This window comes from Crocodylus siamensis, chromosome 4 (genome assembly GCF_052110815.1).
Source record: "Crocodylus siamensis isolate JL-2025a chromosome 4, ASM5211081v1, whole genome shotgun sequence".
NCBI classification, from domain to species: domain Eukaryota; kingdom Metazoa; phylum Chordata; order Crocodylia; family Crocodylidae; genus Crocodylus; species Crocodylus siamensis.
Genome location: NC_143398.1, coordinates 173645142 through 173671421, shown reverse-complemented (window position 1 = coordinate 173671421; position 26280 = coordinate 173645142). Strand labels below are relative to the sequence as shown.

General features: G+C 42.6%; 1 protein-coding gene across 1 annotated transcript in view; it reads right to left on the bottom strand.

Annotated features, from left to right (window-relative positions):
• Window positions 1–13164: 13164 nt before the first annotated feature.
• VWC2L (von Willebrand factor C domain containing 2 like) overlaps window positions 13165–26280 on the bottom strand; it is an 88210-nt gene continuing 75094 nt past the window's right edge. Inside the window, exon 3 of the mRNA XM_090041228.1 lies at window positions 13165–13402. Coding sequence (XP_089897354.1) covers window positions 13254–13402 — 149 coding nt within the window. The 3' untranslated portion in view covers window positions 13165–13253. The remainder of the gene's footprint in view (window positions 13403–26280) is intronic.

The following is a 26280-nucleotide window of genomic DNA, read 5'->3' as shown; positions in this document are numbered from 1 at the left end:
CTTTGCTCTATCCTGTCAGTTCTAGTTCTCCTCTTATCTTCCCCTATATTCCCCATCAGCTTGAGTACTACTTGTAGGGGTTTGGGGAGGTATATGATAATGGGCCAATTTACTGGAGGAACCAATTTACTGCTGGAGGAGCCAATTTACTGCTGGCTAGTTTCACCCCCCATGTATTGGGTATACGCCTCTGCATGAGATACAAGAAAGGGCTAGAATGGCTTCTTTCTTTCACTTGCACAAATAGAAGGGGGTGGAGGTGGAACTCCAGCTGTCAGCATGCTGGAAGCCATTCAGAAAGGAAGTAATTACTTCCTCCCTTCCCTCAGTCAGAGGTGAGAATCACAGCTGGTTTCTGCCCCGCTCTTGAGGTCAGCATAGCTGCACACTGCCACTGACTCAGGCAAGATTACACAGGAACACTCCAGCCCTTACACACTGGTCTGATTAGGATCTTTTGATGATACCCACCACTAGACATCTAACCCCTTGTGCTGGGTTAGATTCCTTGCACGCTCAGAAGCCTTAGGAAACATCTCCTCTGAAGTTTCAGGGGCATACACAGCTTATCCCAAGGAGGCAGTCTTTGCCTCCTTGCTTTTCTCATCTCCCCTGAGCAGACTTCTTATTGAGAACCAAGCATTAAGAGCTTTCACTGTGAGTGTCAGCTAAAGAGAAGGAAACCAAATGAGTCTATGGAGGGGGATGTGCTCCTTGATCTAATAACATATGTAGCAGACACCTTTCCCTTGAGATGGCAGGCTCTGGAAACCCAAGATGAACCTTTCAACAAGATTAAAGGGATGCTATTAATTGCTATCAATCATGGGTCAACAAAATTAAATTGTGTTTGCAATTGCATCGTTGAAAGGTCTAAATGAGAAGAGTAGTTAATGGGTCTGGCTGGCCCAGCATTCTGATTAATTAAAGAGTGGAGGGAACAATAAATAAATAAAATGGAAAGATTGAGATGTGTGTAGATATTTTTGCAGATACACCAATTAAAAGTATATGCATCTCCGTAAAATTTAAATTACAGTGTAACACTATGTGTACTTGTTAGCATAAATCAATAGTGACTATATTAATAATAGAATTTATTATTGTTTGGTGGTCAATGGGATTTCTGCTCCTGAATTCATTAGCTGCTTTTGAAAATCTCCTTCCACTGGTATGATACTACCAGTGCTGAGCAAGATCTGCTGTGTAAGAAGAGATAGAACAAAATTTGAAAGACAAATGCTGCCTAAAAGATCTTAAAGTATAAGGCCCTAGCTAGGGTATAGGGGGTACACGAGGGGTACACAAATGAGCATATCTCTAATTTGCTTAGGTAGATAAGACAGAAAATGGCTGAGATTAGGAAGACAGAAAGGTATAGTGCCTCACCCCAAGCTGAGCAGCAGAGTCAGGAGCAGAGCTCCTGGTGGCTTCCAGTTCAGGCTGCTTTCCAGTAGCCCGATACTTTCCCCCAACTTGTTATAATGCATTCCTTGTCTATGATGATTCAGATATTTAGCTCAGCAGGGCTGCTACCACAAACTGTTTAGTCTTTATCTTGCTGAGATGACAAGAAGTCTACAATACTTATGCTGTTTAAAGACAAGGAGCAGGGAGACTCTTGCATCAGGCGAAGTAAGGCGCTTATTGCACAGCAAAAGAACAGTGATGGATTTTGAGACTGTCTACTCAGCCTAGCCTGGTAAGCAAAGACTGCACCAGTCCCAGAAGGTTCTTCCCAGTACAGTGGCACAGGCACTCATTCAAAAAGAGGAAGGAAGAAATTGGGGCTCCACCTGTTAGGGACTCTGATCAAGTAGGCCTGGCTAGGCCCAGCACTTGAGTTACCACGCCTGCCCCTGATCGCTGGCTGAGAGACTGCCCCAGTTCTCTGAAACCAGATTGGCTGCTGAAAGTGCCAATTACTCCTTTTAAACACACTTGAAACCTCAGGGTGTAGGCATGCCTTGATGCAGCCTTAGTTTGTTCTGGCAAGCCTTGTGTTTGCTGCTCTTCCTGGGATTTCAGATGTTCCCTGAAACTCAGTGCTGGCTCTGCACTGGCTGGTTTCCTGCCATCCTGACTCTGCTTGGTTTCTTTGACCCTGATCTTGTATGTTCCCTGAAACTTGGCACTGCTTCTCTGACCTCTGGCTCCTGACCTCATCTTATGTCTTAGGCTATGTCTCTTGGATCTCTCCTCTCAGCTCCCCTGGAGCTTGGTCCCATTATCTCCACTCAGGCAACCCAGACCTGATGCTCTAGTAACCTGTGTCTCTGCCCTGCTGACCGTCCCCCTCCTTCTCCTCTCACCTGATGCAACCTTGCCCCTCAGGGCCTATCTACTGGCCTGGCAACCCATTTCTTGGCTGAATCCTCATAACACCTACCTTTCCATTCATCTTGGACAACAATTATGGGATTTTCAAAGGATCCTAAGAGGATTAGGCACCTACACATTTTCAATGGACATTAGGCATGCAACTGTTTCCCTAATCCCACTTTGAAAAAATCAACCCATGATCTATTAAGGGTGAAGGGGCCACAATGGCCTTACCAGGCAGGAAGGCCAATGGGAGTAAAGTGACTCAATACATTCTCAAGTGTAGGCCAGTGCCTCTTGGTGCTTCTGGAGAGGGTGATCTGCATAGACATGTCAGAGATGGACATTTTTGAAAGCCTGCTGCTCATGAGCAGGCGTTCACACATATTCATTTGATTCAGGTGTATATAGTGATGTGCAAGTCTCTATGACATGGGAAGCCTCTTTTTGCCTCACATCCTAGTCAATCATGTGAAGTTTTATCATGAAGGATTCAACTAAAAGGTCTCAGACAATAGAAGTCAGTTAGCATCTTTCTCAGTGTTAGAAAAGTTTTTGGGTTTAGAGGATCCAGCATGTACAAAAGAAGGAAATCAATTGTTTCACAACCCCTTTTCATTACAACTCATAGGCAATGCAGAGGTGATGAGGTGACAAGCAGTGGCATTAATTTAATTATGCTGGTCAGTAGGACTGCATTTCACTGACTAGCCCTAACCAAAGAATGGTTTGTAAACTGCAGGAGTCCAGGAGGGAATAGGACTCAACAATACTCTTGCAAGGTACAATTCTTCCCTTGCTCCTGGACTTACATTAGCAGAAAATTATAACAGCCAATTATAACAGCCAAATGCCAAGTCAGCTGTGCTGGCCAGTGAAGGTGAAGCCAAGGTTCTACCCGCTTGCTCCTTAGCCTGCCAGGCTTTTACTCTACCTACTGCTCTGCCTGAGGAGGCAATAATTCAGGATAAGTCACTCAGCATCCCACACCAGAGTGTAAAGGGAGTTCACATTGCTTAATCATGGTCTCTAAGCTCAGTCACAGACTGTCCACAAGGAGAGAAGATAAAGAAAGAAGCTAAATTATTAGAATGCACCTTTGGCTTGCTGCTGTTTTTTTAAACTTAAAACACAAACCAGAATTCAACACCTATGGATTGGTATATGCATGAAGGCTGTAGATTATAGATATCTATCAATCAGGGCATGAGCCCAAGTTTCGCCACTTCTAGAGTGAGTTGTAAGAACCGTCTCTTGGCACAGACTTTCCTACAACAAAAATGAAAGAAGAGTGGCATGGAAATACTGAACAACTCAAATAGTCCACAGATGGCATAAGATGAGAGAGGAGTGGAGAATACAGTCCTCATGAAAGAGTTATATTTTATAGGCAAATTCTCTTTCCCCAATAGAATGCAATAGTGACACTCACAGTTTTTAGATGTATAAATCACTCAACAACATCCTAGTTTACTTTGTATAATGGCCTGAACACTTACTTGTACATGGCAAAATGCCTTATACAGCTTCAGTTTAATCTTATACCATTAAGTGTGTCCCTACTGGGCAGGTTCACAAGTGATTCAGTGCTGAAGAAATGAAGATCCATTTATACTCATGCTCCAGCCCATGAGGTGATGGCTAGAACATGGTACTTAAAGGGTTGCTTCTGGGAATTGGCTTGTAGGTAAAGTAGATATGCATTAGAATAATGGTCCAGGGCAATGGCAATGTTTAATTGATTTCTAAAAGCCTGTTTATGACAAAGTTTCCTTCAAGGCCCACTGTCTCTGACACAGGCATGCAGCACGCAAACATACAGGCTGGGAAATTGAAGACATGTACCACACTAAGTGCACCCAAACAGAGATAAGGGACTCTGCAGCATTAGCGCCAGGTCACAGTCCCCAACTTCACAGACCTTGGGATTTCCGTTTTTGGTAGATGGACCAAATTAGGAGAAACCAGTAAATAAGCAAATTAGGATGTGTGCATGTGATGGGTTTGTGAAACAAAGGAATATTCTGACAGGACAGAATATGGACAGTATGATGACCATAGAGACACCAATCAACGATGCCCAGAGATGAAGAGTCATTAGAGGGATGAAAGAATACAAAAGGAGGGATTTCAGAGCAGAAAAGGGTCCTCAAGAGGGGAACCCAAAGCCACCATGAACAGAGGGCACACCCTCAGCCTGTCTCACTCACCCCACTGGGGGGCCAGGGTGGGCCTTGGTCTTTAACCTTCAGGCTGCTGACATCTGACATTCAAGAAGGAGCCTCAGGGTGAGCTCACATACTGGCCAGATGTACCTTCCCTCTGTGACAGCTCTAGGACTGGTAGATATAGAATTGCTTGCATTATTTTATCTACCTGCTATCACTGTATATCAATACAGTTTACCATAGGTGCTTCACAAACAAGTCCAGGGAAGTGATTCTTCCCCTTTATGCAGCACTGGTCAGGCCACAGGTGGAGTACTGTGTCCAGTTCTGGGCATCGCAATTCAAGTGGGATGCAGACAACTTGGAGAGAGTCCAAAGAAGAGTCACGTGCCTGATTAGAGACCTGCAGGGAAGGCCCTATGAGGAAAGGCTAAGGGACCTTAACCTCTTCAGCCTCTCCAAGAGAAGGCTGAGAGGGACCTTGTGGCAGCATACAAATTCATAAGGGGAGAGCAACATGAATAACAATGATCTGTTCACCAGGGCACCCCCTGGAATGGCAAGGAACAATGGACATAAGCTACTAGAAAGAAGGTTTAGTCTGGACATTAGGAGGGAGTTCTTTATGGTCAGGTTGCCAGAATCTGGAATGGGCTCCCAAGGGAAGTGGTGCTCACCTTGGGGGTCTTCAAGAGGAGACTGGACACGCACTTGGCTGGGATCACACGACCCCAGGGTTGGTGACTCTTTTCTTGCCTGCCAGGGGCAGGGGGTCGGAGTAGATGGCCCACTGAGGTCCCTTCTGACTCTATGAATCTGTGAATCTATTATTGAATGGAGAGGTCATGGTTGGTCTGAGGGTTTTGGGTCTGCCTGGAACCAGGTACCTGGGTCCTAAATCCAGTATCAACATGAGGGACTCACAAAAAGGCAGCTGAATCCCCTGAACTTGTAACAATCAAGGAGCCCCAAGTAGCAGCTGTTTGACACTAATATGTCCCACTTTTTGTTACATAGTTTAGTGGTTACAGCATCCACACAGGACAAGAGAAACCTGGAGAACCCAGCTTTTCAGTTTACCACTCTAGAAAGGATCCAAACCTTTATATCTTAGGGCAACAATCTACCCAGCAGGTCACAGGTCAGGCAAGAATAAGTGTATCTTCCTCTTGAGCTAAGGCCACTACACAGTTAAAAGGAAAATTAGCTTGGGGACAAAAATAAAGAAACAAGGACCCTAACTCTGTGGCTCAGGGTGGTGGCTGCTGCTGTAGTGGTATGGTATGTAGGGAGTGTTGTGAGCTCTTTCTTTCCATGTTGTCTATGCATCTTGCAGTAGAGGAGTTGGAGAAACTGCATAAACAGCATTGGAGGCTAAAAAGAGTCTTGTCCTGGAGGGGCTGGACTAGATGCCCCGACTATGCTATTGGAAAGACCTTTGAGTGACAACCTTCATTCTAGTACATTTTCAGGTGGGGGAATTACTATTTGGAAACCATGACCCAAAATGCCTGGTAGGAATTTTGCAGCCATGCACTCAAGTTTATGGAGAGAAACAGAAAGACTGATATCTTGGTAGTGGCAAACCTAGAGGTCCCTGACTTTTCTTTCAGAAAATAAGAAAGCCCACAGATGTACAATCGTCAATCTACTCCAGCCCTCTGCTACTAGCCTACTGTGCTTTGTGGAGCAGTTGAGTTTTTCCACTGTCAAATGTCTCCTGAGAAATACACTTCTCCTGTGATACCAGAGCAAGCATGCTAAGGAGGGGTGAGTCAGTTGTTTTCAGATCACTTGGTATACTGCAGGACAGCCTCTCCTCCCACTTTCATTGCTGCAGCTCCACTGGGCTGGATTCTGCCCCTATTATTAAATGCAATCCAGAATAATGCAGTGCTCTACAATACAATACTCTAGCTATGGGTCAGTGCCCATGATGAAGTTGCTATTTATAAATCATCATTGGGTAAAATACATGAAGAGCTTTTGAGCAGGGGCCAGAACCCAAGGGTTCCTCTTTCCAAGAAAGGGCTAAGCTTGAATATCTTGAGGCACAGTTAGGTGTACATGTACAGCCAGTGAGTAATGTGTGTGCAGGCTTGCACTCTTAAAGCATGAACTGGGATTTTAAAAACAGCCAAATAGATGGCTAGAAAACTGCCATTTACATGCATGAAGGAAACAGAATTTCTATATATGAAAAGGCTTAGAATATGTATAAGCCTCTTGCCATCACATTATATACTGCAGACATCTCACAATATATATCCTGTGTCTTCTGTTTTGTGTGGAAATCCCTGTGTTCTCCTAGGCTACTGTTGCCTCTACTGATACCAGCATCATATTCTGATATCAGTGTTGTCTCTCCTTGGAGCAATAACAGATGCCTGGCAGGTCAGCTTTCCTGAGAAGGAAAATTCAATGACAGGCAGCCTGGGTATATTCTTTATGTAATTTGCTTTACTGACATTTATGCATCAAGCCTGCAATAAGCTGTTCAAACATCATCCAAGGCAATCCCTTCTTCCAGGGACCTCAACCCACTTACCAGAGAGCAAATCTGCCTTGAATCAGAGCCTAGGGCAAAGAATAAACTCTCTATAGGATCCTTCTTCCCGTTGTGCACAAATCCTAACTAGCGGCAACACAGAAATCAGACCCTGCTCACTTGCTTATCAAACAAACTTGGAAGCTTATGTGTAACATCGCCACCTGGTGACACCTGTCATAATTATATTAACTTCACGCACTGTGCTTATTCTGGATCTCAGTGTTATCAAACAGGAATGGAGCCATGTGTTTTTCCTCCCTCCCTGGCTGTCTTCTTTGTCAAATCTGGTTGCTAGATAAACTATAGCAAAACAAGCCTGTTTCACTTGCAACCTAGAGATCCTCAAGCTGATAGCCCAAACACTGTGATTCCATCTACAAGCAATTTCTTCACACAGTTTTTATGTTCCCCATTTCTCAAGTATCCCTCTTCTCTCCTGTAAACTCCTGCTTCTCTACTGCTTTTGTTAGTTCTAGTATCTCATCTACAGGAACAAGCAGCTAACAGGAACCTCCCTTACCCCAGTCATATGTAAGGTCAACAAGATGAACATTTTGATTTTTTTTCTTCTTTTTAAGAAGACTTCAGCCACAAAGTCCTCTCTCTCATTCATGACACAGAGTTTCTGTGCTTCTTAACCTTTCCTTTCTCTATGTCTGGCCCTAGGGTACATTCTACTGTTCATGGGGGTTGTTTTACTTTGCTTTGCAAAACTATTATGTTCCCTCTGGCAAGCTTTTTTTGTTCCTGTCTCTCTCTCCCTGCATGTGCCATTCATGTTGTTTTCATGATGCAGCTTATTAGCTTTAGGTTTGGGTGGCTGCTCAGCAGATGCTAAAGCATACATCTGCAGCACCTGGGTAGAGCAGTGTATTAGCTTCAATATATTTTCCAGCTGCCAGCTTTTCATAGGGAGCTTATTATAAAGGAATGGAAGTCTCCTAGATTTTGAGGGGGATTGCCACTTCGAAGTGGTGATAACTTTGGGTTTCCCTGTATCTACACTCTGTAGTTTCCTGACCTATGATCAAAATGTAACTGTTAAATTCAGAATCATGCTAATTTCCTCCTTTGACAGCAGATTATTCGTCCAGGTTTTTTTCTTTACTATCCATTGTCCATACAAAAAGATTTTCTGCAGTCCAAGGGGAAAACCCCCCGTCTTGTTTGTCAAACTAGCTCTAAGCCACTTCTGCCACTCTTTCTCATAATGAGTAAAATCTTGGTCTCTCAAGAGTACCACTGAAATGAACAGTACTGCCTAATGAGTAAGGTACTACTCAATGGGCATGTCTATACCGGCAATTAATTTGCAGTAATAAACTCCAGTGCATCTCATGCCAGAGCTTATTGCTCCCAGGTGCCACATTTGAATGTGTACCTGGGACTACAGCATGTTGATCCATGTCGGAGCAGCCTAGGCTGGCAAGGGACCTGGTTAGTCTGCCAGCCCGTGACTGCTCCAGCCTGGCTCAACATACTGTGGATGGGCTGGATGGGGCACGAGGGTGCTCAAGTGCAGGGCTAGCCAGTAGGCAGCTTTTGTGCTGAAACACCCTTGTACCCCCGCCAGTGGGGGCAGTGTCTATATCTGTGTTGCGGTGCACTAAAAAACTCTGCCACGGGATAGGACTTGTATTTACAGTACTGTTCTGCGGTGGGGTTTAATAGTTTCCTGTGGCTTATTAGGGCTACATGTGTAGATGCTGAGATGTTTACCCTGGATCTAATTAGGCAGCTCTGCAGTAAATATCTTGTGTACTTGTGCCCAGTGCTACTAATGGTATCAGAATCCCACTCTTATAAAACTATTAAACAGTGGAGCATGGAATAAAGATGATGTCTGGCTTAATTAATAAATAAAATAATATTATGCACATATAGTTCTGTACATGTTCCAAATACTGTACAAATATTAACTACAGTAATTAATCTGTAATTAATTAGAGTAACTCCTAATTAGTGTAAATAATGATGCATCTCCCTCTGGAAGTACAAAACGGGTTCTGTGAAATGAAAGCAAATAACTACTCTTAGTAGATGGCATCCAATTTAAACTGCAACCAACATGAGCTAAGAGAGTCCTGGGCATCCAGGGGGTTCTTGACCCACAGACTTTCAGCATGACCTTGGGCATCTCTGTGCCTCAGTTTCCCAATGTGTAAAATGCACCCCTTGTTGCATTGTTACAATGATGCTCCCTTTGTTGTAAAGATGTTGTGAGGCATTATCCATGAATGTCTGTGAAATGGCTCTGAGATGGAAGAGTGATGTATTACTAACGTTTTCAGAAAAAGTAGAAGCTCCTGCTGTGCAAATCCTACAGAGCAAACTGAGTAAGAATGTCCAATAGCTATCCTATGTAATTCTCCTTTTTGTTTCATTATTCTTTCAATTCACTGATACAGAAACTAACTCCTGGCAACTCCTTTGGTCATTGGTGCTGAAAGGCAAAAAGTTTAACAGTAGTTTGGGAGATATCTTGCAAGACATAAACCTGTGTGGAAGAACGACCCATGGGAAAGACGCTTAGCTAGTGCAACTCAGTGCAGCTCTACTACTTTTGATGAAGCTGTGCTGATTTATATCAGCTGAGCGTAAGTTGCTCTCCATGAAATCTGTCAGAGCTCAGGAAATCTCCAGCTATTTATAGACACAAAGCCACCTCCTGCAGTCTCTCATGAATATCTTTACTCAGGCAGTTGGCAATCCCCAACCATATCCCAGAGAATTTGTTGGTCTGTTTCAGTTGGATGAGATGGAGAACAAGGATGTTGAAGGAACAAGGGCTTTGGGGGAGAGTGGAAGAGTAAAATACACCACAAGCACTGTTTGTTTGTTTTTTTGCTGGTTAACACACTTTATATTTAACAAAATAATTTTTAATAATATATTCTTTTACACATCAAATATTGTTGCTAGAACCCCATTTTTTTACAGTATAGTATTTTCTTCACTAGTTTTCAGGCACGCTATTGTTTAAAGATTTTGAAACTGGCTAGTCATTGACAGGCGTCAGTTTTCAAATAAGTATGATGATCCCTTATTTAATAGTAGCAGTTAAAGTACCTGGGCCAGATCCTTACCTGGAGTGAATCAGCTTAGGTGTTGTCAAAGGAGTTCTGCTGACTGACACCAGCTGAGAATTTGGCCCTCAAAAATTAAAAGAAAATGGGGAAGAAAGAAGAACATAGAGGCAACAGTCTGGTTGTGAACAGAAGGTCTGATTCTGTTCCCACTGAAGACAAATCGACAAAAAGTTGGATCTTCAATTAGGGTACACTGATTTCAATCAGACTATGCTCATTATACCAGCTTGAGGGTCCAGCCCTAAGTATTTGTCATTGATTCTAATAAGGACAATTAATGGGCTGAAAGATTTAATAAAATCATAATAACAAAAAATGCAAACAAATCATAAGCAATGACTTTAAAGACTCTCTCAGTAACTTGGTTGTAATAGAGCTATAAAATGGTATCACCCCTTTGAGTAGTTCCATCACAGTATTGGCTCATGTCTCCAGCAAGATAAAGGGACAGGTGTCAGTGCTACAAGGTCTTAAGAAGAAGTAGCTTGCAGTGAAACTCCATGAAAAGACTCTCTGGCTGGTAACAAAGGGCAGGGAGCATCCCTCCTCCAGCAAAGTGTCTAGATGTTTTCTGAAGACCTCCAGAACACCATACTCTACCCTAGTAAATTCTTGTTGCAACTCTTGCTCTGCTTCTCTTTTGAGGCAGAATGATTCCATCTCAGTTTCTCAATTGCATTTTCTTTTTTAGTTGTCCCACAAAGGACACAGTAGCTCCTCAATAATTCATAGGACACTATGCGTCATGACTCCACTAGAGGTTTTCTTTTACATATCAAAATCCAACCCCATCATTTATTTTTTATTCCCAGGACTGTGAATTCTGAAGGCAGTACTTGGCTACCATCAGATACCAGATAGCACATCTCTATCTTTCCATGAGTGGAAACAATGAAATGCCTCTACTTTGTGTAGATATGAATAAATCATGCAGGGGTGCTCATGGCTGATTCACAGTTGTGCAGCATGACTTACTAGCCACAACGGCTATAGGCTGCTGCTCTACAGAAAGTTCTCTTCCTGTTCTGGAGGATGATGACAGTCAGGCTATTTGCACTGGAAGGTAAACATTATATTGAAGGACCGTGAGGACAGGATCCTCACATTATTAATTTTAGGAATAGCTATTATCTCTTGATAGAACTAGGTGTTCTGAAGAGGGAAGACAAATTATGTCTGTGGAACACATTTGAATCCTATTGTTCCACAAATGATCCCACTGGCTTCAGCTGAAGCAACTGGCTTTCTAAAGGAAGTTATTACTCAAGCACAGGCATAAGGTCATAATATAACCTTGTATGAAGAGCTCTCTTATAAATCTGGGGAAAACACTAACTGAGCCTAGTTCAGTGGTGCTACATGTTGTACACCAAACTTCTCTAAGCCCTATCCAGCTTCCACTGAAGTCAATGGAAAGGCTCCCATGATACATTTGCACGTAGCTGTCACATATTCAACATCAATCATCTACTCCTAGAATGGTATCAAGCATCATGCTCATTTCTTGGGAGTACCTGAATTCCTTAACCAGAATGAGTTTTATGTTGCAGGGCTTGTAGGGGGTGATGAAGAGAGGTGGGTGAAAAGTGAAGGGGTCTTTAGTAGGGGTTTGGGTGGCAAAATGTCTTGTCTTCTGTCCATGCATAGGACAGCAGAATATACTAAGCAGCAATTTATATCCTTATGTTATTAGGGACATGGTTTTAACTTGCTCTATGATGTCACAAGTCATCCACTGGTACTTTTTTGCCTGTCTTCCAGGGCAGTTTTACTAATTATATACTTGGATCTTAACATGTTTAACTTGCACCTTTTCCAGTAAATCATAAAGAAATGACCAACAAACAGAGCTCTGGAAATTCCACCGGGAGCTGATCAGAGAGATATGTTTAATTCCATCTTTGTTGTGGAAACAGTTGAGCAAATCTTGATCTCACTGAACTCAATTGAAATGTCATTGACTTCAGTGGTATCAGTGCTTGGCACTGATACTGCATAGGATGTGGAGCTATAATGGCACAGTCACAAGGTAAACTCAGACATAATTCAGGGAAACTGCATGTTTAAGCCAACTCATCTCAGAAGCCAATGCTGATCAGACTAACTATGGATCTACTTACCCTTGGCTCCAGGGTTTATGCTACCAGAACTTACAGAGGGATAAACTAATCATTGGTGTAAGTCAGTAGTTGCACCAGGTATAAATGTAGAAGTGTATTACAAGCAGCCCATAATAAAGAGACTGATGAATGTTGGTTGGTAACAAATGTTGCACACGTTTTATCTTAGTTTCTGAACCTATTATGTGTTATATTTAAAATTATTTTGGTTTGTGTTTCCCATGATAGCAATGGAACCAAATCCATCCACTTAACATCGTTAGTATCTTTTGTTGGCTTGACTGATGATTTAAGTGTATCAGTTGTGAATATTGTGTTGAATTCTTCATATTGATTATCCCCACTCAGTGGAGAAAACATAACACAGACAGATTGCTCCTAGGGTGTCCAATCACGGTGTATCTGTGCAGCTAGCAAGTTGTATTACCGTTTCCTTTTTCTTTTAATTTAATTCCTCCTTCCCTCCCTCCCTCAGTGTCTTTTTTAGTACCGTTAGTCATTCAAAATGATTTGTTCTTGTTTCTCTCCTAATCTTACTACCTGGACAATTCTGGCTGTGCAAATTTTAGGAAAATACTAAAAATCACAACAGAAAAAAATGCAATTCATATTGTAGGAAGTGATGAAAGCGCTGTAAGTTAATTGGCAGGTTGGAGGCATCACCAGTGGAGGAATTTGTATAAGTATTTTCCTTCCAAAAAACCAGTTTTTGAGTCCCCATCAAGCACTGGCGCTTACAAAAGCAGAATAGTTATCTAGATACTGTATATATATATTCTGTATAGCAAAAGAACGAGAAATTGAGAGAGGGAGAGAGAGAGATTGAGAGAGAGAGAGAGAGAGAGAATGAGAGACAGAACTTTCTTGTTAGTAAAATATTTACTTTTGTTAACCCTAAAAGGTTTTGCTGGTGACCCTTTTACAGCTGGCAGGAGGTTTAACATGTGCAGTGTAGAAGCCATTACATTTTTTTATGGACTTGTCATTGGTTGGGATTTTGCCTCTATGCAGTCTGCTTGCCTTGGCATTCACGTTTTGAACACTGAGCAGGTTTCCACCAGTCCCCGTTGTGACAGTGACAGATGTTACACTCATCCACTTTCACTTCAATGCCAGCTGGAATTATTGTGGTTCCTGCAAAGCAGTTTGGACCTGGAAACACACACAGAGATAAATAAATACATTAAACTGGGAAAAACACATGGTGGATCTGAGAGAGAGATAACTGTTTGTGAGCAGGGAGTCAAATGAAGCACAGCCTCCCAAAGCGTTACCCGTTCCAATGTCAGTGTGGTATTAGAGCCCTGGGTATTAGAGCAAATGTACAGTTACACAATGTTTTCACAGAAACCATCAAACATTGCTGAGTGCGCTTTCACGCATAGAACAGATCTCAAGCAATTTGCCTCCCTTCCTCTGTAGTCATGTCTGTCACTGGATACTTTGTCCTGGCCAAAAGACTCTCGGTGGTCAGCTGCCTCGTAATGCAGTGCTCCTCCCCCCGCCTTCCTTGACTAGCTGTAATACAGAACAAAAACACTGGAGACAGATCCTCTGTGGGCGTAAACTGGCAGAGCTCCACTGAAGTTAGTTATTGGAATCAACCAGACTACACCCACAGAAACCGTGGCTATTATAACTCCTTCCAGCTCACCAAATTCAGTGCCTAGCATCCAGAGCTGGTTATGGGCTAGCAATGAATAATTCATAGCATCAAACATTTATTTATCTCCCCAAAGACTTTATAGACTTTATTTTATGGAGGGGATTCCTTAAATCTGCTTATTATTCTTCTAAAATGCTTTATTAAAAATATCAACCTGGAGCAGCTTCTGAAGTCAGCAGGAATGTTAGTTTCTCATAAAGAAAAGCCAAGCTGTTTATGTCCATGCTATGCTTTTCCCTCCCCCTAATCACACTCACACACATGCACATGTATAATTCTTTGCAGTGCTATGCCTCAGAACTTGCTGGGAAGGAAAAGATGGGATTGTAAGTAAGGCTCGGGATTTCAGCAGTTTTTGAATAGTCAGAATAATAAAGCCAATCTCCATATGATCTGATTACAGAAGTTACATTTATTGAACTAAGCAATTTTGAACATCACACATTTAGCACTGTCTGAAAATATGAATAGGTATAACATGCTCTGTCTTTCACATTTTGTTACCATCCAGATAAAATGGCAGAATGAATTGTTTTGGTGTTTCTTGGATGAATTTTTTGAATTTCTGGTCTGGAAAATTTGAGTACTTTTTCCCACTTAAAATAAAAACAAATGTAAGGTCAGTATCCTGTGGCACAGAAATCCCATATTTTGATCAATTCTCCTTATATAACACCAAAGATTTAACACTGAGTCCAAAAACACACAGAAGCCTGTGGCAAACACTTTAACATTCCTTGATATTCCATCGCTGACCTTAGCATAGCTGTTCCAAACTGAACTTTAAAAGCTGACTTGAATGTGAAATTGCAAAACAAGGAATCACCTACAAACTAGACTGTGTTAAGTATGCTCTAGACAGGGACTGTAGATTCTTATCCCATTACCAGGTATAGTTTTTGACCTCTCTGTCAGTATGGGTTTATTACCTATTCGCCACTCCAGCCCTGCTACTTACCTCCCTCCTTCTCTTTTGTATTCAAACCACTCTCCACTTGATAGCCTGCTCGCTGATGAAGTGAGCTCTTATTGCCAAAAACACATGCATTTCTGATTCAGTTACCCTATCAGGTAAGTCTCTCTCCTGCCTTCTATTGTGTTTTCAGCCACTTGAAAGCATATTTAATTTCCTAGGCTGGGTGAAGATATAATTATATTCTTCAAGTTGTATTTCTTGGAACATGTTCCTCCTAAAATATACTTCTTAGACTTACATCATACTTCATGATACAGTAGCAATAAATGTCCCAATGACACTTGGGACCTGTAGAAGGGTGGTGTCAAACATATGGCCCATGGGCTGGATCTAGCCTGAAGAACCAGATCATCTGGCCCACAGACTTTGCCCTGCCAGGACTGGGGATCTATCTGTGGTGGCAGCCAAGTACCTGGGAAGAAAAGACAGTGCTGGAGCCACATCAGCCTTGTGAAAAGAAGTCCGACACCTCAGTTTGTTCTTGCAGGAGCAGTCAAGCACCCGTGATAACAGGCTTCTTCCCATGGTGCTTCTGGAACTCCAGCACCACAGCTCTCGCTGTTTGACTGCCACCATGGGAACAAGCCACAGTGTTATACAAATAGACTTTTTGCCTATTGCTTTTAATTTTATGTATTTTCTTGAGGTTTGCATTGCCTTAAGAAGCTCCATTTTGTATTGTTCTGTAGCTTGACATAAGTGCTTGACCTTTTACTCTTTTGTATGCTGTATGGGTGAGAGTGTTTGTGGAAAAGGAAAACATCAGGTTGTGACTGACTGAAGAATGCAGACAGATAAAAGATCAAACAAGAAGAATCCACCCCAGAACAGCAAGAGAACAATGACATTTGACCTTCAAGAAAGAACACAGTGATAACCCAGCAAAATCCCAGAGAACTGGGTGAATTTACAAGCTATAAAAGATGGGGCGAGACATATTGATTTTGGGTCTTGTTCTGCATGTCATCCTGGAGCATCGGTTCGTCTGACAGGATGGATTGGCAGGAGCCTGGCTCCTACTCATGATCAACTTGGCTGGCCACTAAGTTGATCCAAGCACTAATAAGACTGGTAACGTATACCAGCACAGAACAGAAATTGGGGTATGAATGTGGTGTGTGTGTATTAAGTGCTTAATCAATAAACGCAGCACCTTATCCGCCTTATCCTCCCTCATAAGATCTCATTCATGATTTGAACAATTGGCAATTTGTGTAACAACAGTGCTGCTGGGACTCCAGCACCTATTTGGTGGCCAAGTACCAGAGCAAAAGCAGCCATACTAGAGCTGCAGCAGCACAGCAGGAAGAAGTCTAGCACTGGGGCTTGTTCCCATGGCAGTAATAAAGTGCCTGCAACATAGGCTTCTTCCTGCTGGGTCCCCATCCAGACTGGCCAGAGTGGGTGCTACATGTACTGGATCCAGCATGCAGGGGTCTGTGGGCCTGATCTAGCCTGTGGACTAGTCTGATGCTGCTCATTTGGCCTGCAGGGCCAAAGAAATTTAATACTTTTGCTGTAGGCTGTGTCTACAGGAGAAATGTACCACATCTGATAGCTGCTCCCAAAAGCATGCCGCACTGCTACAGCAAGCTGGCTCCTAACCTGGAAGAAGCATAGCCACATCTGAAGCTGATATCCCCCTGTCACTTAGCAGTCTTACTTAGCCCACCTGAAGCTGTGCAAAGACACACCTATATCACTTCTGTCTTAAGAGGCAGCTTTTCCAGAGTAATCCAGCCTGCCTGGGGGTACTACTGTTCAGCAGGCTAAATTTACTGTGCAGACATGGCCATAGACACACAAAATAAAAAGCAGATCTTGCTCTAAGGAGCTTACAACCCAAATAGACAAGACAGGCAATGGTTGGAAGGGGAAATGGAAGCATATAGAATGGCAGTGACTTGCCTAAAGTTACACAGGAGATCAGTGATCAACCTGGGACCAACACCTTGACTCCTAGGTATTCTCTCATTCACTAGACCACTGGCCTTTGGGAGAAGAAATGGTTTCTGTGTGCACTTATTTGTGCTACTACTAGTTGTCTCCAGGCATGGCCCCGCACACATTCATAGCTGATTGCCCCAGGTGGGATAGGGGAGGCTGGGGTGTGTACCTGCGCTGGCCCCAGCAGGCTTTCCTGGAGTCCTGGGGCCTCCCGGGGCTGCAGTGGCAGTGATTCAGGTGCACGGATCACTGGCTGGCAGCCAGAGCATGGCTCAGGCCAACCAGGCTCCAGTTTTGGGTTGGTGCATGCTGCAGCAATGTACACAAACCCATTTTTTTCTGCCAAGGTTTTTTTTGGCACTGGGATTATTTGGTGTCAGAAAAATCCTCTGCAGTGCAAATTAGCAGTACAGTGAATACATGCATGTGTAGCACGTGTGGTTTGTAGCACTGCAGATGGGTTTGCAACACTGCAAACTGCACGTGCACACTTATGGGGACACACCCAGGGTGCGTGTATGTGGACACAGACTTGGACATTAATGCCCTCTGCAAACACTCTTAAAATCTCTTACGTTTTCAAAAATGAGCTGCTTAAGAGCAATCCTCCATATATGAACTAGAGAATATTTTTGAAACAGGCTCTCTAGCAAAACACAACAAACCTTTTAAGTTTGAAGCACTGTATATATGTGCGGAGGTCTTCTACGTAAAGGGTTTCTTCCATTCTATGTACTTATTCATTTATAATGGGAGATAGTTATTCATAACAACATGGGACATATTTCTACATATATGAATTCAATAAAATGGTACTTCAAGAGACTTCACGTTTGGTCTTGTGCTAAAGTAACATTTTAAAAATCAAACTTAACAAAGGGATAATATGGGATATCTTACTTTTACCTTAATCTAGGAACCAAAAACTGTAACAATCATGAGAAACATTTACCTTAGATGAGTTGAAATCAATGACATCAGCAAATGTAATGGGAAGAAAGTAAAATGAAGTTGATAGGACTTATTATTGCCTAATAAAGGAATGGTTGGGAATGGGGCGTGCTTTCACTGGCCTAATTCCATGCCAGAGATATTCACCTTTTACCACATCAGAAAACTAGTTTTTCATCTCATTAATTTTATTAGTACCATAACTTTATTAGCACGCTTCTCAGAGCCTACAGGTCCAAATACAACAGGACCCAGTTTGACATCACTAGTCTTAACTACCTCAAAGTAATTTAAATAGTTGTAAAGCATGATAATTTCTGTTTCTTGGATATTGTTCACATTTAAGTGATCTCTCCCGTTATTAAGTGACACTACTCATTTAACTCAGCTTTATATTTGGCATCTACTGTCAGCATTAATGGAGCCACAATAAAACTGCATGAGTGAGACACTACTGATGGGTTTTTTTGCTAGCATTTGCATCTATGACACGTGCCAGGCCTTTTACTTTACTACCATCCACTTCCATAGGAATAGGAAGCATTTCTTTCTAATCTATATTTGTCTCTGATTGCTGAGGAGCCTATACTGTGTTGAGTTACTGTGAAAGAGCTCTGCATTTCATGGTAATGTATTCTGTGTCTGAAGAGGAGGGAGCCTCTTGTAGCTCAGACGCTGATCTTGGATTCAGGAAAGCTGAGTGCTGTTTCTCACTGTGCCACAGGCTTTGGGTCACTTTGAGTAAGTGACAGCAGAGTATTAAGTTGTGCTATCAGGAAACCAGTTTCCACCCATGCAGTCCTATTCCATACATGTTAGAAATGAACTGTGGCTAAGACATTATGAAAGGGGTCCTTGACACTGTGCTCAAGCCCTTGGTTTTTAGTGTGTTCAAGAGTGGTAGATTGGAGTACACCTAGGGAGTTTTCACCCCTTCATTTCCAGGATAGATGTATGTAAAAAGGGAGTATCTGAGCAGATGAGACTGAGCACCCTACTGCCATGTTGAAGACATGTCCTTTATCACTTCAGTTCCCCATTAATAAAATGGGATAACATTCATTCCTTTTTCTGTCATGGGAATTTTTAGTGCCTCTGGGCAGAAGCTGCCTCTTATTAATGCTTGTATAGTGCCTAGCACAATGGGTCCTTAATTTTGGCTGGGTCTCTAGGCCATTAAAGAAATAAGAGATAATAAAAAATAACCATATGCAGCACATACTACAGGTGGTGCTAACTGTATCCCCTTTGCAGTAAATAGTATTAAGCCTGTAAATGGCCAAAGTATTGCTTACTATTTGAGTTCGCATTCAAGATCTTCTCATTAGGCTTTTTAAGGGAGCTGCTAGGATGATACAGATATTTTTGTGTGTTGGAACTTTAAGAAAAGGGGCAGTACAGTGTGAAGCTGGTAGCATGACAAGTACATCAACTCTCAATAATTCTGTAGGGCTGGATCAAGCACAAAGAAGAGTAAAATGGTAAACAGAAGATCCAGGTGGTTGAACTTTTTGAATTTCTGGTCTCTTCATCCCACCTAATACCTGCCCCATGACTTTGAGAAAGACCCAGGAGAGTAAGGGAGGACTTCGTGTGATCTTAGGCATACTTGAAGAGAGCAGTTGTGGTCTTTCTATAAGGAGGTATGGATAGGGTCAGAGCCCATGCATCCCTTCCCAGATCAGTGCTTAGAAGGGAGAACAAAACACAACTGATTAAGGCCTGTGTCTTTTGTACATGGGACTAAAGCAGATAACAGTACTAGCTCGCAGTTCTATAGTCTTGGAGAAATCTGAGTGCTTGTAGGGTATCTTAATGATCAAGAGCCTAATAAAAAAGCCCACTGAAATCAATACATACCTTTCCATTGACTTCAATGAGCTTTGGATCAGGTACTACTGTAATTAGTTCTCAGACACAAAGTACATTAATATGAAGTTAAGGTGGAAGTTCATATCAGTCAAGAAGAAATAGAGTTTTGATGTAAATATCCTCAAACCAAGTGTTAGCTGCCTAGGAGATTCAATATTAAGGATAAACATAAAAGAAATCCAGACACATTCAGCGAAAGGCATTCATAATTGTGCACGGGGTTGTGGTGACTATACCTTAATATTTGTAATCCTTGATTAAAAAAAAAAAAAGACTACTTCTGCCCCCACCCCACTATGGCATCATGCTGGGAGAATTGCTTAAATGCCCTAAACAATTAAGTGACTTAAACAACACAGGGGAGAATTAAGTGCTTTAATTGAGCATTTCCAAAGAGGCCACTCTGAACTATATACCAGTTCCATGAAAGTGTATGCAGTTCAGAGATTGGTAGAAATGGCATTTTAACCTGTAGGACCAATGTGGCTCTTTGTCTCCCTTTAGTGGTCAGAATATATAAAACACTTATAAATCTATCCTCTTCAAAGTAGGTTCTTTACTCCAGAGCAGTGATTCTCAACTTTTTTAGGCTTGAGATACCCCTTGATAGATCCAAGTCACCCCTTAGAAAATGTCAGCTCCTAGCTTTCACTTGTTTTTTCACTACAGAAAAATAATAGAGCAATTCTTTTCTTGAAAAGGACTCAGAATGAACACAACATGTCAAAATATTTTTATACTATAGATTCATTTTTGAAATCTCTGGGTTTCTCTCTCTCTCTCTTGCTCACTCTTGTACACACACATACTATATTTTCACCTTCCTTCCTGATAATCTAGAAAAGGCACCAATACAAGAAAATGATGTCTACATTCCCTTTAATGACCACAGTGGCCCTGTTCTTTGTACACAATTGTAAGTGTAATGCATGTTTTGCTTTTGCCATTACTCTTTTTTTCAATCTTCCATTCATTATGAAATGTGGGGGCAAAATTTACTATCAGAAATACATGCACAACATTCATTAACTTCCATTGGATGTGTACACATACAGGTCAAGATCCTCTTCTTTTTAAGACCAGATCTACACTTACCAATAACTTGAGTAATGTAGCCCTGCTCTATACCACTGTGACGAGAGACGTTGTTTGTCCAGATCAGTCTCAGGGCATCTCCATGGCAGTATATAATGGATATAATGACTTTATAGTCATGGATATAATGACCTTAAATTAGCTAGCTCTGGCACTGCTAGCAATGTAGCCATAACAGCAAAGCTGGCTCAAGAAGCTGGGTAAAAATACTGGTATGAGACAGGCTGGGAACAGTCATTACATTTGTTTGGGGACAAGTTGTGCCTATGTTTGTCTGGGAACAGAAAAGTCCCAGGAATGGCACATATATACATCCCCCTTATAATCAGGGTTTAGTGAGCAGCTGAACGCACTGCCACTTTCTGTCATTGATTCAATGACGCAATCCCAGGACTACTATTCAGATGCACTTTGCAGTGTCCTAGGACAAACTGTTAGCGTTTCTTATTCTGTGAACCTTTTAAGGGTTTCTTCCTAGACCATGGTCATGAACATCTAAACGACTGAAGTTTTTCCTCAGACACATGGGCCCCGCCCCCCAAGCTGTGGCTCTTTCCCATGTCCCCCCCCCCCGCCCCAGCTGGGCAGTGCCTGCCCCCTCCCTCACTGTGGGGGGCATTGAGCTGCCCCCCCCATGCCTCTTCCCTTCCTCCTGCCCTTCCACCCCACTGGAATTACCACCTGGAGCCAGCTGTATTGGATATCGGATCAATATTGGCCAATATGCCTCCTTAAATATCGGCATCGGCCCCCAAAATCTCTATCGGTGCACCCCTAATGTTTGGTATTTGTGAAGACGGCTCAATTTACCTTTGGCTGACAGATTCCAAAGATAACATTTGGGGTCACAGTCTGAACATTTTTTCAATTAAACCGTCCTTTTTGAAACCTCTAGTCAGCAATCTGTACCACAACATAAACAGGTCAGATTTTGATTGTACTGTGCTACAAGTGCAATACCTATATTGCTTTGACAGCCTCTTACAGTCATTGTTTCTTTAAACGGTGTGCTTCCATACTTCTGGGTATGGCTGAACTGAACTGCGTTCTGCAACGTTCCCAACAGATTTTAATTCTCTGCTTCATGAAGTCTGATGGATGTTGTTGTGTTATTACACCTAGAACAGACTTTTCACAGGGAATCAGTTTGCACAGTTAAAAGTCCCCAGTCAAATGCACTTGAAATGACAATAATTGTAACTAGCTGTATTTAAAGTTGAAGTAAGCCCCTGTACCTCTTTAATGCGGTATTCTGGTTGACTGCCAGCTTGATAAGAACAAATATTTGAAAGATTCCAACGGATCTGATCTGCGCAAGAGTTACTCAGCTCCAAGATTACAATAATCCTCCCCCGCTCCTCCCCCCTTTTCATTAAAACTTAAACAAAAAGTGTCCTCTGGAGATTAAAGTGGAAAAGAAGAGGAAGATTGTTTTCTCTGTTGTTGCCTTGAGACTGCCTGTTAATCATTTTATTTGAAAATCCAATACTGCCACAGCTCTCACACAAATTTTAGGAGACTTCTCCTGGTGCTTAACTGTGTAAGATTTATAATACTGCACTCCAGTTCAGTCCACAGAATGTGAGACAAGAAATGAGCCAGCCTGTGCTGAGGAAGACAGCCAAAGACAGACCCTTTCTAGCTCCAATGGAAGTGACAGGTTGAGGGAATCCTCTCCCTGTCAGGCACTAGCAGATTATATTTGCAAACCCTGCTCATCTGTCTCTAGCATTCAGGAATGCTGTGCCTTTCTGAAATGGGTTTTGGCTGAAGCCTTGCACTAACCCATCACAGGGCCAGCTGACACCATAAAGAAGCTGCCAAGTTTCAGAACCAGGCTGGAAAGAGCTGGGGGAAGGGGGATGGGGGTTGGCAGGGGAAGGGGCAGGGGGAGGTTTGGATACTGTCTTCTGGTTTGCTTTTTCCTTTCAACACTGTCCCACCTGCCTGCCCCATTCCCAACCCACGGTCCTGCTGCCAGCATGGGAGATCTGCCTACCTCCAACTTACAGATTCACATGCTCAGCCTGCAGCCCTGTTGGTGATCAGTGCTCCTTCCTCTTCCAGTCAAGAATGGCTAGCACGGAGAGCAGTGGAGGGCAGGGGCTGGTTGCATTACAGAGAGCAGCCATCTCGCCAGCATGTGGCTTTTTGCCTGTGGCACCTGTTTTAAGGGACAAATCAGGGAAAGCCAATACTGGGCATGATCCAAGATGTGGAGTATTGGCCACTCATGCTGTTAAGAGGGGTAGGGGAGTCCCCTATGAGGAATTGTCTCTTATTCCTGCATCTACTTAATGACTCCTTTCACTTCCCTGCATCTCTCATACTTGCTTCCCCCCAACACTATTGTTCCTTTTCCCCACCCTCCCCCTCTCTGTACTCTATCTGTCACTTCCATGGCCCTTCTCCCTTTTGCCTCTTTTCCCTACTCCTAGTTACTCATCCTTTTCTTTCCACCTCCCTTCATTTCTTGCCCATCTACTTCCTTCCCCAGAGCAGGACTGTGTAGTAGTGCTGACTAATGGTTAAGTTAATTCTGTCTACAAATCAGTGTCAGGCCAGCTGGATTCCATTTCTCTGCCATGGGCATCAAAGACCAGCTGGCTCTGAGCTGAAGCAAAACTACCTTCTAGCCAATGCCATTTGGGTGTCCCTCTATAAAAATATGCCATGAAGAAGAGGGAAAACACCTTTTCTCTCCTGCTGCAAAGAGTAAGATGTAGACAATGGCTTGACATTGCAGCAAAATAGGTTTGGATTGGATATCAAGAAAACTTTTTCACTGTTAGAACAGTGAGGCAGCGGAACAGATTGCCTAGGGAAGTTGTGGATTCTTTGTCACTAGAGGTGTTTAAGAAGAGATTAGATGAGCACTGGTCTGGGATGATGTTCTCATATAGGCAAGAGCTGGCACTTTCCTGGGCACCACACTGTTGCCCCAGCTGCAGAACTGCACTGCTACAACTGTGGTTTGTATGTCTGGCACCTAATTAAGAGGCACAAAGGCAAAATCTAGCACTTGAAAGCATTATATGGATTTGTGATATTCCCTGGAGGAATTTCAGTCTCTAAATTCAAGAATGGATTACAAGGCTAAAATTAAGCATTTAGATCTTTGGCAGATCTAATCTTGCTTCAGTATTCTTCATGGTTTCTTTTCTGACCACTGTTCCTGCATGTCAGAGAGACAAATACCACCAGTAAGCATGGATTGGAGAGGAACCATACCCTAGCAACCTCTTTTAAGGGTCTGTGGTTCTTTGATGAGGCCAGGCAAGAGCATGAAGAGTCATGGGTTACCAGGGCATCAGCCCTAGGTACCCGCTTAGAGGAGGCACAAGAATGGCAGCCGTTGCCACTGCCAGCTCAGATACCACAACCGCCCTAGTTAGCTTGGCTCCTGCAGCTGCCACCACCCAGGACACAGACCCTGTTTGTTACATCTCTGAGCTAGGTACAGTTTTCTACTCATTGTTTTAAAGTGTCACATGTGAGGGGACAGAACAGAATGGGAGTTATCTATTCAAAACAAGAAGCATACACCATTTGGTAGCATGCCTCAATCATAACAGGTTAGTGGGGATAGCAAGTCACAGTAATAGGAGCAGTAAGTTCTTCTGAGTCTGGATTCTTCAGAGGCTTGTACATTTTTTTTCAAACCCTAGGCCATGATATGGACTGTGAGACATGCCTACAATTTGAATATAATTTAAAACATTGTGCATAATTCCTTATGCACAGAGATTACCATCAACATTTTACAGCCATCTGTTTACAACCACTATAGATAACATTACTGGGGTTATTTGCAATGTGCCAGCAGTGAAGGGAATGGGATGAAGATGCAATGCAAAAAGGGTTGCAAAACTGATGCTGATTGGGCTGGGTAGAGGGCCGGAACCCAAATCACTATAAAATTGCTACTACTTGCTGGTCTCCAAAGTGAGATATAAGTACTAGAAATCACATGCAATTTCCCTGTGCATTTGGCACCATCCTGAGGGCTCCCAACCAGAATGTTTAGGGTCAGGCAGTAAGAAGAGGGCCTAATTTGCATGCGATTACACAGATTGCATGTGCAGCCATAGGAAATCCATGCACAATTAACTGGTTATTTGTGCATGCAACCACCTTTTTTCTGTATGCATAATTAGGCACATAACTGTACGTGCACTTTCTTGACAGTCTAGCCCTTTTTGTTTTAGTACACATGAATATGCCATGCTGCATTTTAAGTTTGGTGCTTGTTTGTAGCTATTTAAACAGGCATCAGTGCTGAAAGGTCAAGATATTCTTAGAGACATAAGGAAAAGTTGGCTTTGTCACAGCTTTCCAATATAATGTGCAACAGACAATTCAAATCATACGCCAAAAAAATTGAGCCTGTAAGTTGCTGATGTTTCCATTTTACTTGCTTACTTAATTTGATTCTTACTCTTCTCCTATTAAAAACCTACACAGGGCTTGGTACCAAATGAGAATACAATAAAGACGATTTCTTTTCAAGCCACAGCTGTGAAGGAGAAAAGTCACACCAACATGATACTGCCAAACCCCAAAATTATGAGTCAGGTATCTAAGACTCAGCAGATAGGAGTAACGTCATACGATCATTTTAGCTGCCTACTGTTGTTTGAGCCATCAAGAATCATATTTTCACACTTTTCTCCGCAACAAAGGGCAGGAAAATCCTTTTAAAAACACACACGTACATGCATACACACACACACACACACACACACACACACACACACACACGCTGAGTTTTTTCCTTGGAATTCCAGGACTCCAAAAGAGGAGGCTTTAAGGAAAATAAGAAGTATTTCAAGACTTACAATAAGTTGCAAATACTTGCACCATTTCCTTTTGATAATTATAGATCTTTCCATAAAAAGCAACAAAAATATAATAACATTTAACTAGAAGGGACAGAGGTACAGTGTAGCCATGCTAGCAATTAGGATTAATGGCAAATATTACACTCAATGGCTCTCTGTTATCCTGGACAAGGCTGTGCAGATGGCCTATAGGCTGGACTCGCTCTCCAGTCTGGGATCCATTCCACCTACCCTCATGCTTCCTTCCATGCTCTTCTAAAAGAGATAAGGGTGCACTGATATAGCAGTCTCCTCACTCCTCTGCTTGACAGCTCTGTGGTTTATAATGGTGTAACCTGGATGGTACTCCAAGAGGTACCCCCTCTCCAATTGAAGGGATGCAGGTGCACAAGTGCTGTGGGAGGTGTAGGGACTCTCCTTCACCACAGACCAGAGCCAGACCACCAATGGGGACTTAACCATATACCTTTTAATACTGGGAACATAGCAGGCATAAATGAGAGGGTATAGTGGACACTACAGTGTCCAAAGGGGGCAGGATTCAACAAAGGTTAGACACTTACAATCAAAAAGAGGGTTAACAAAATATAAAACTCAAACAGGAGAACAAACAATATGGGTTGGTGAAATATACAAAGGGCACAAAATGCAAAATGTCAAATGACAAGGAAACATAGGGTCT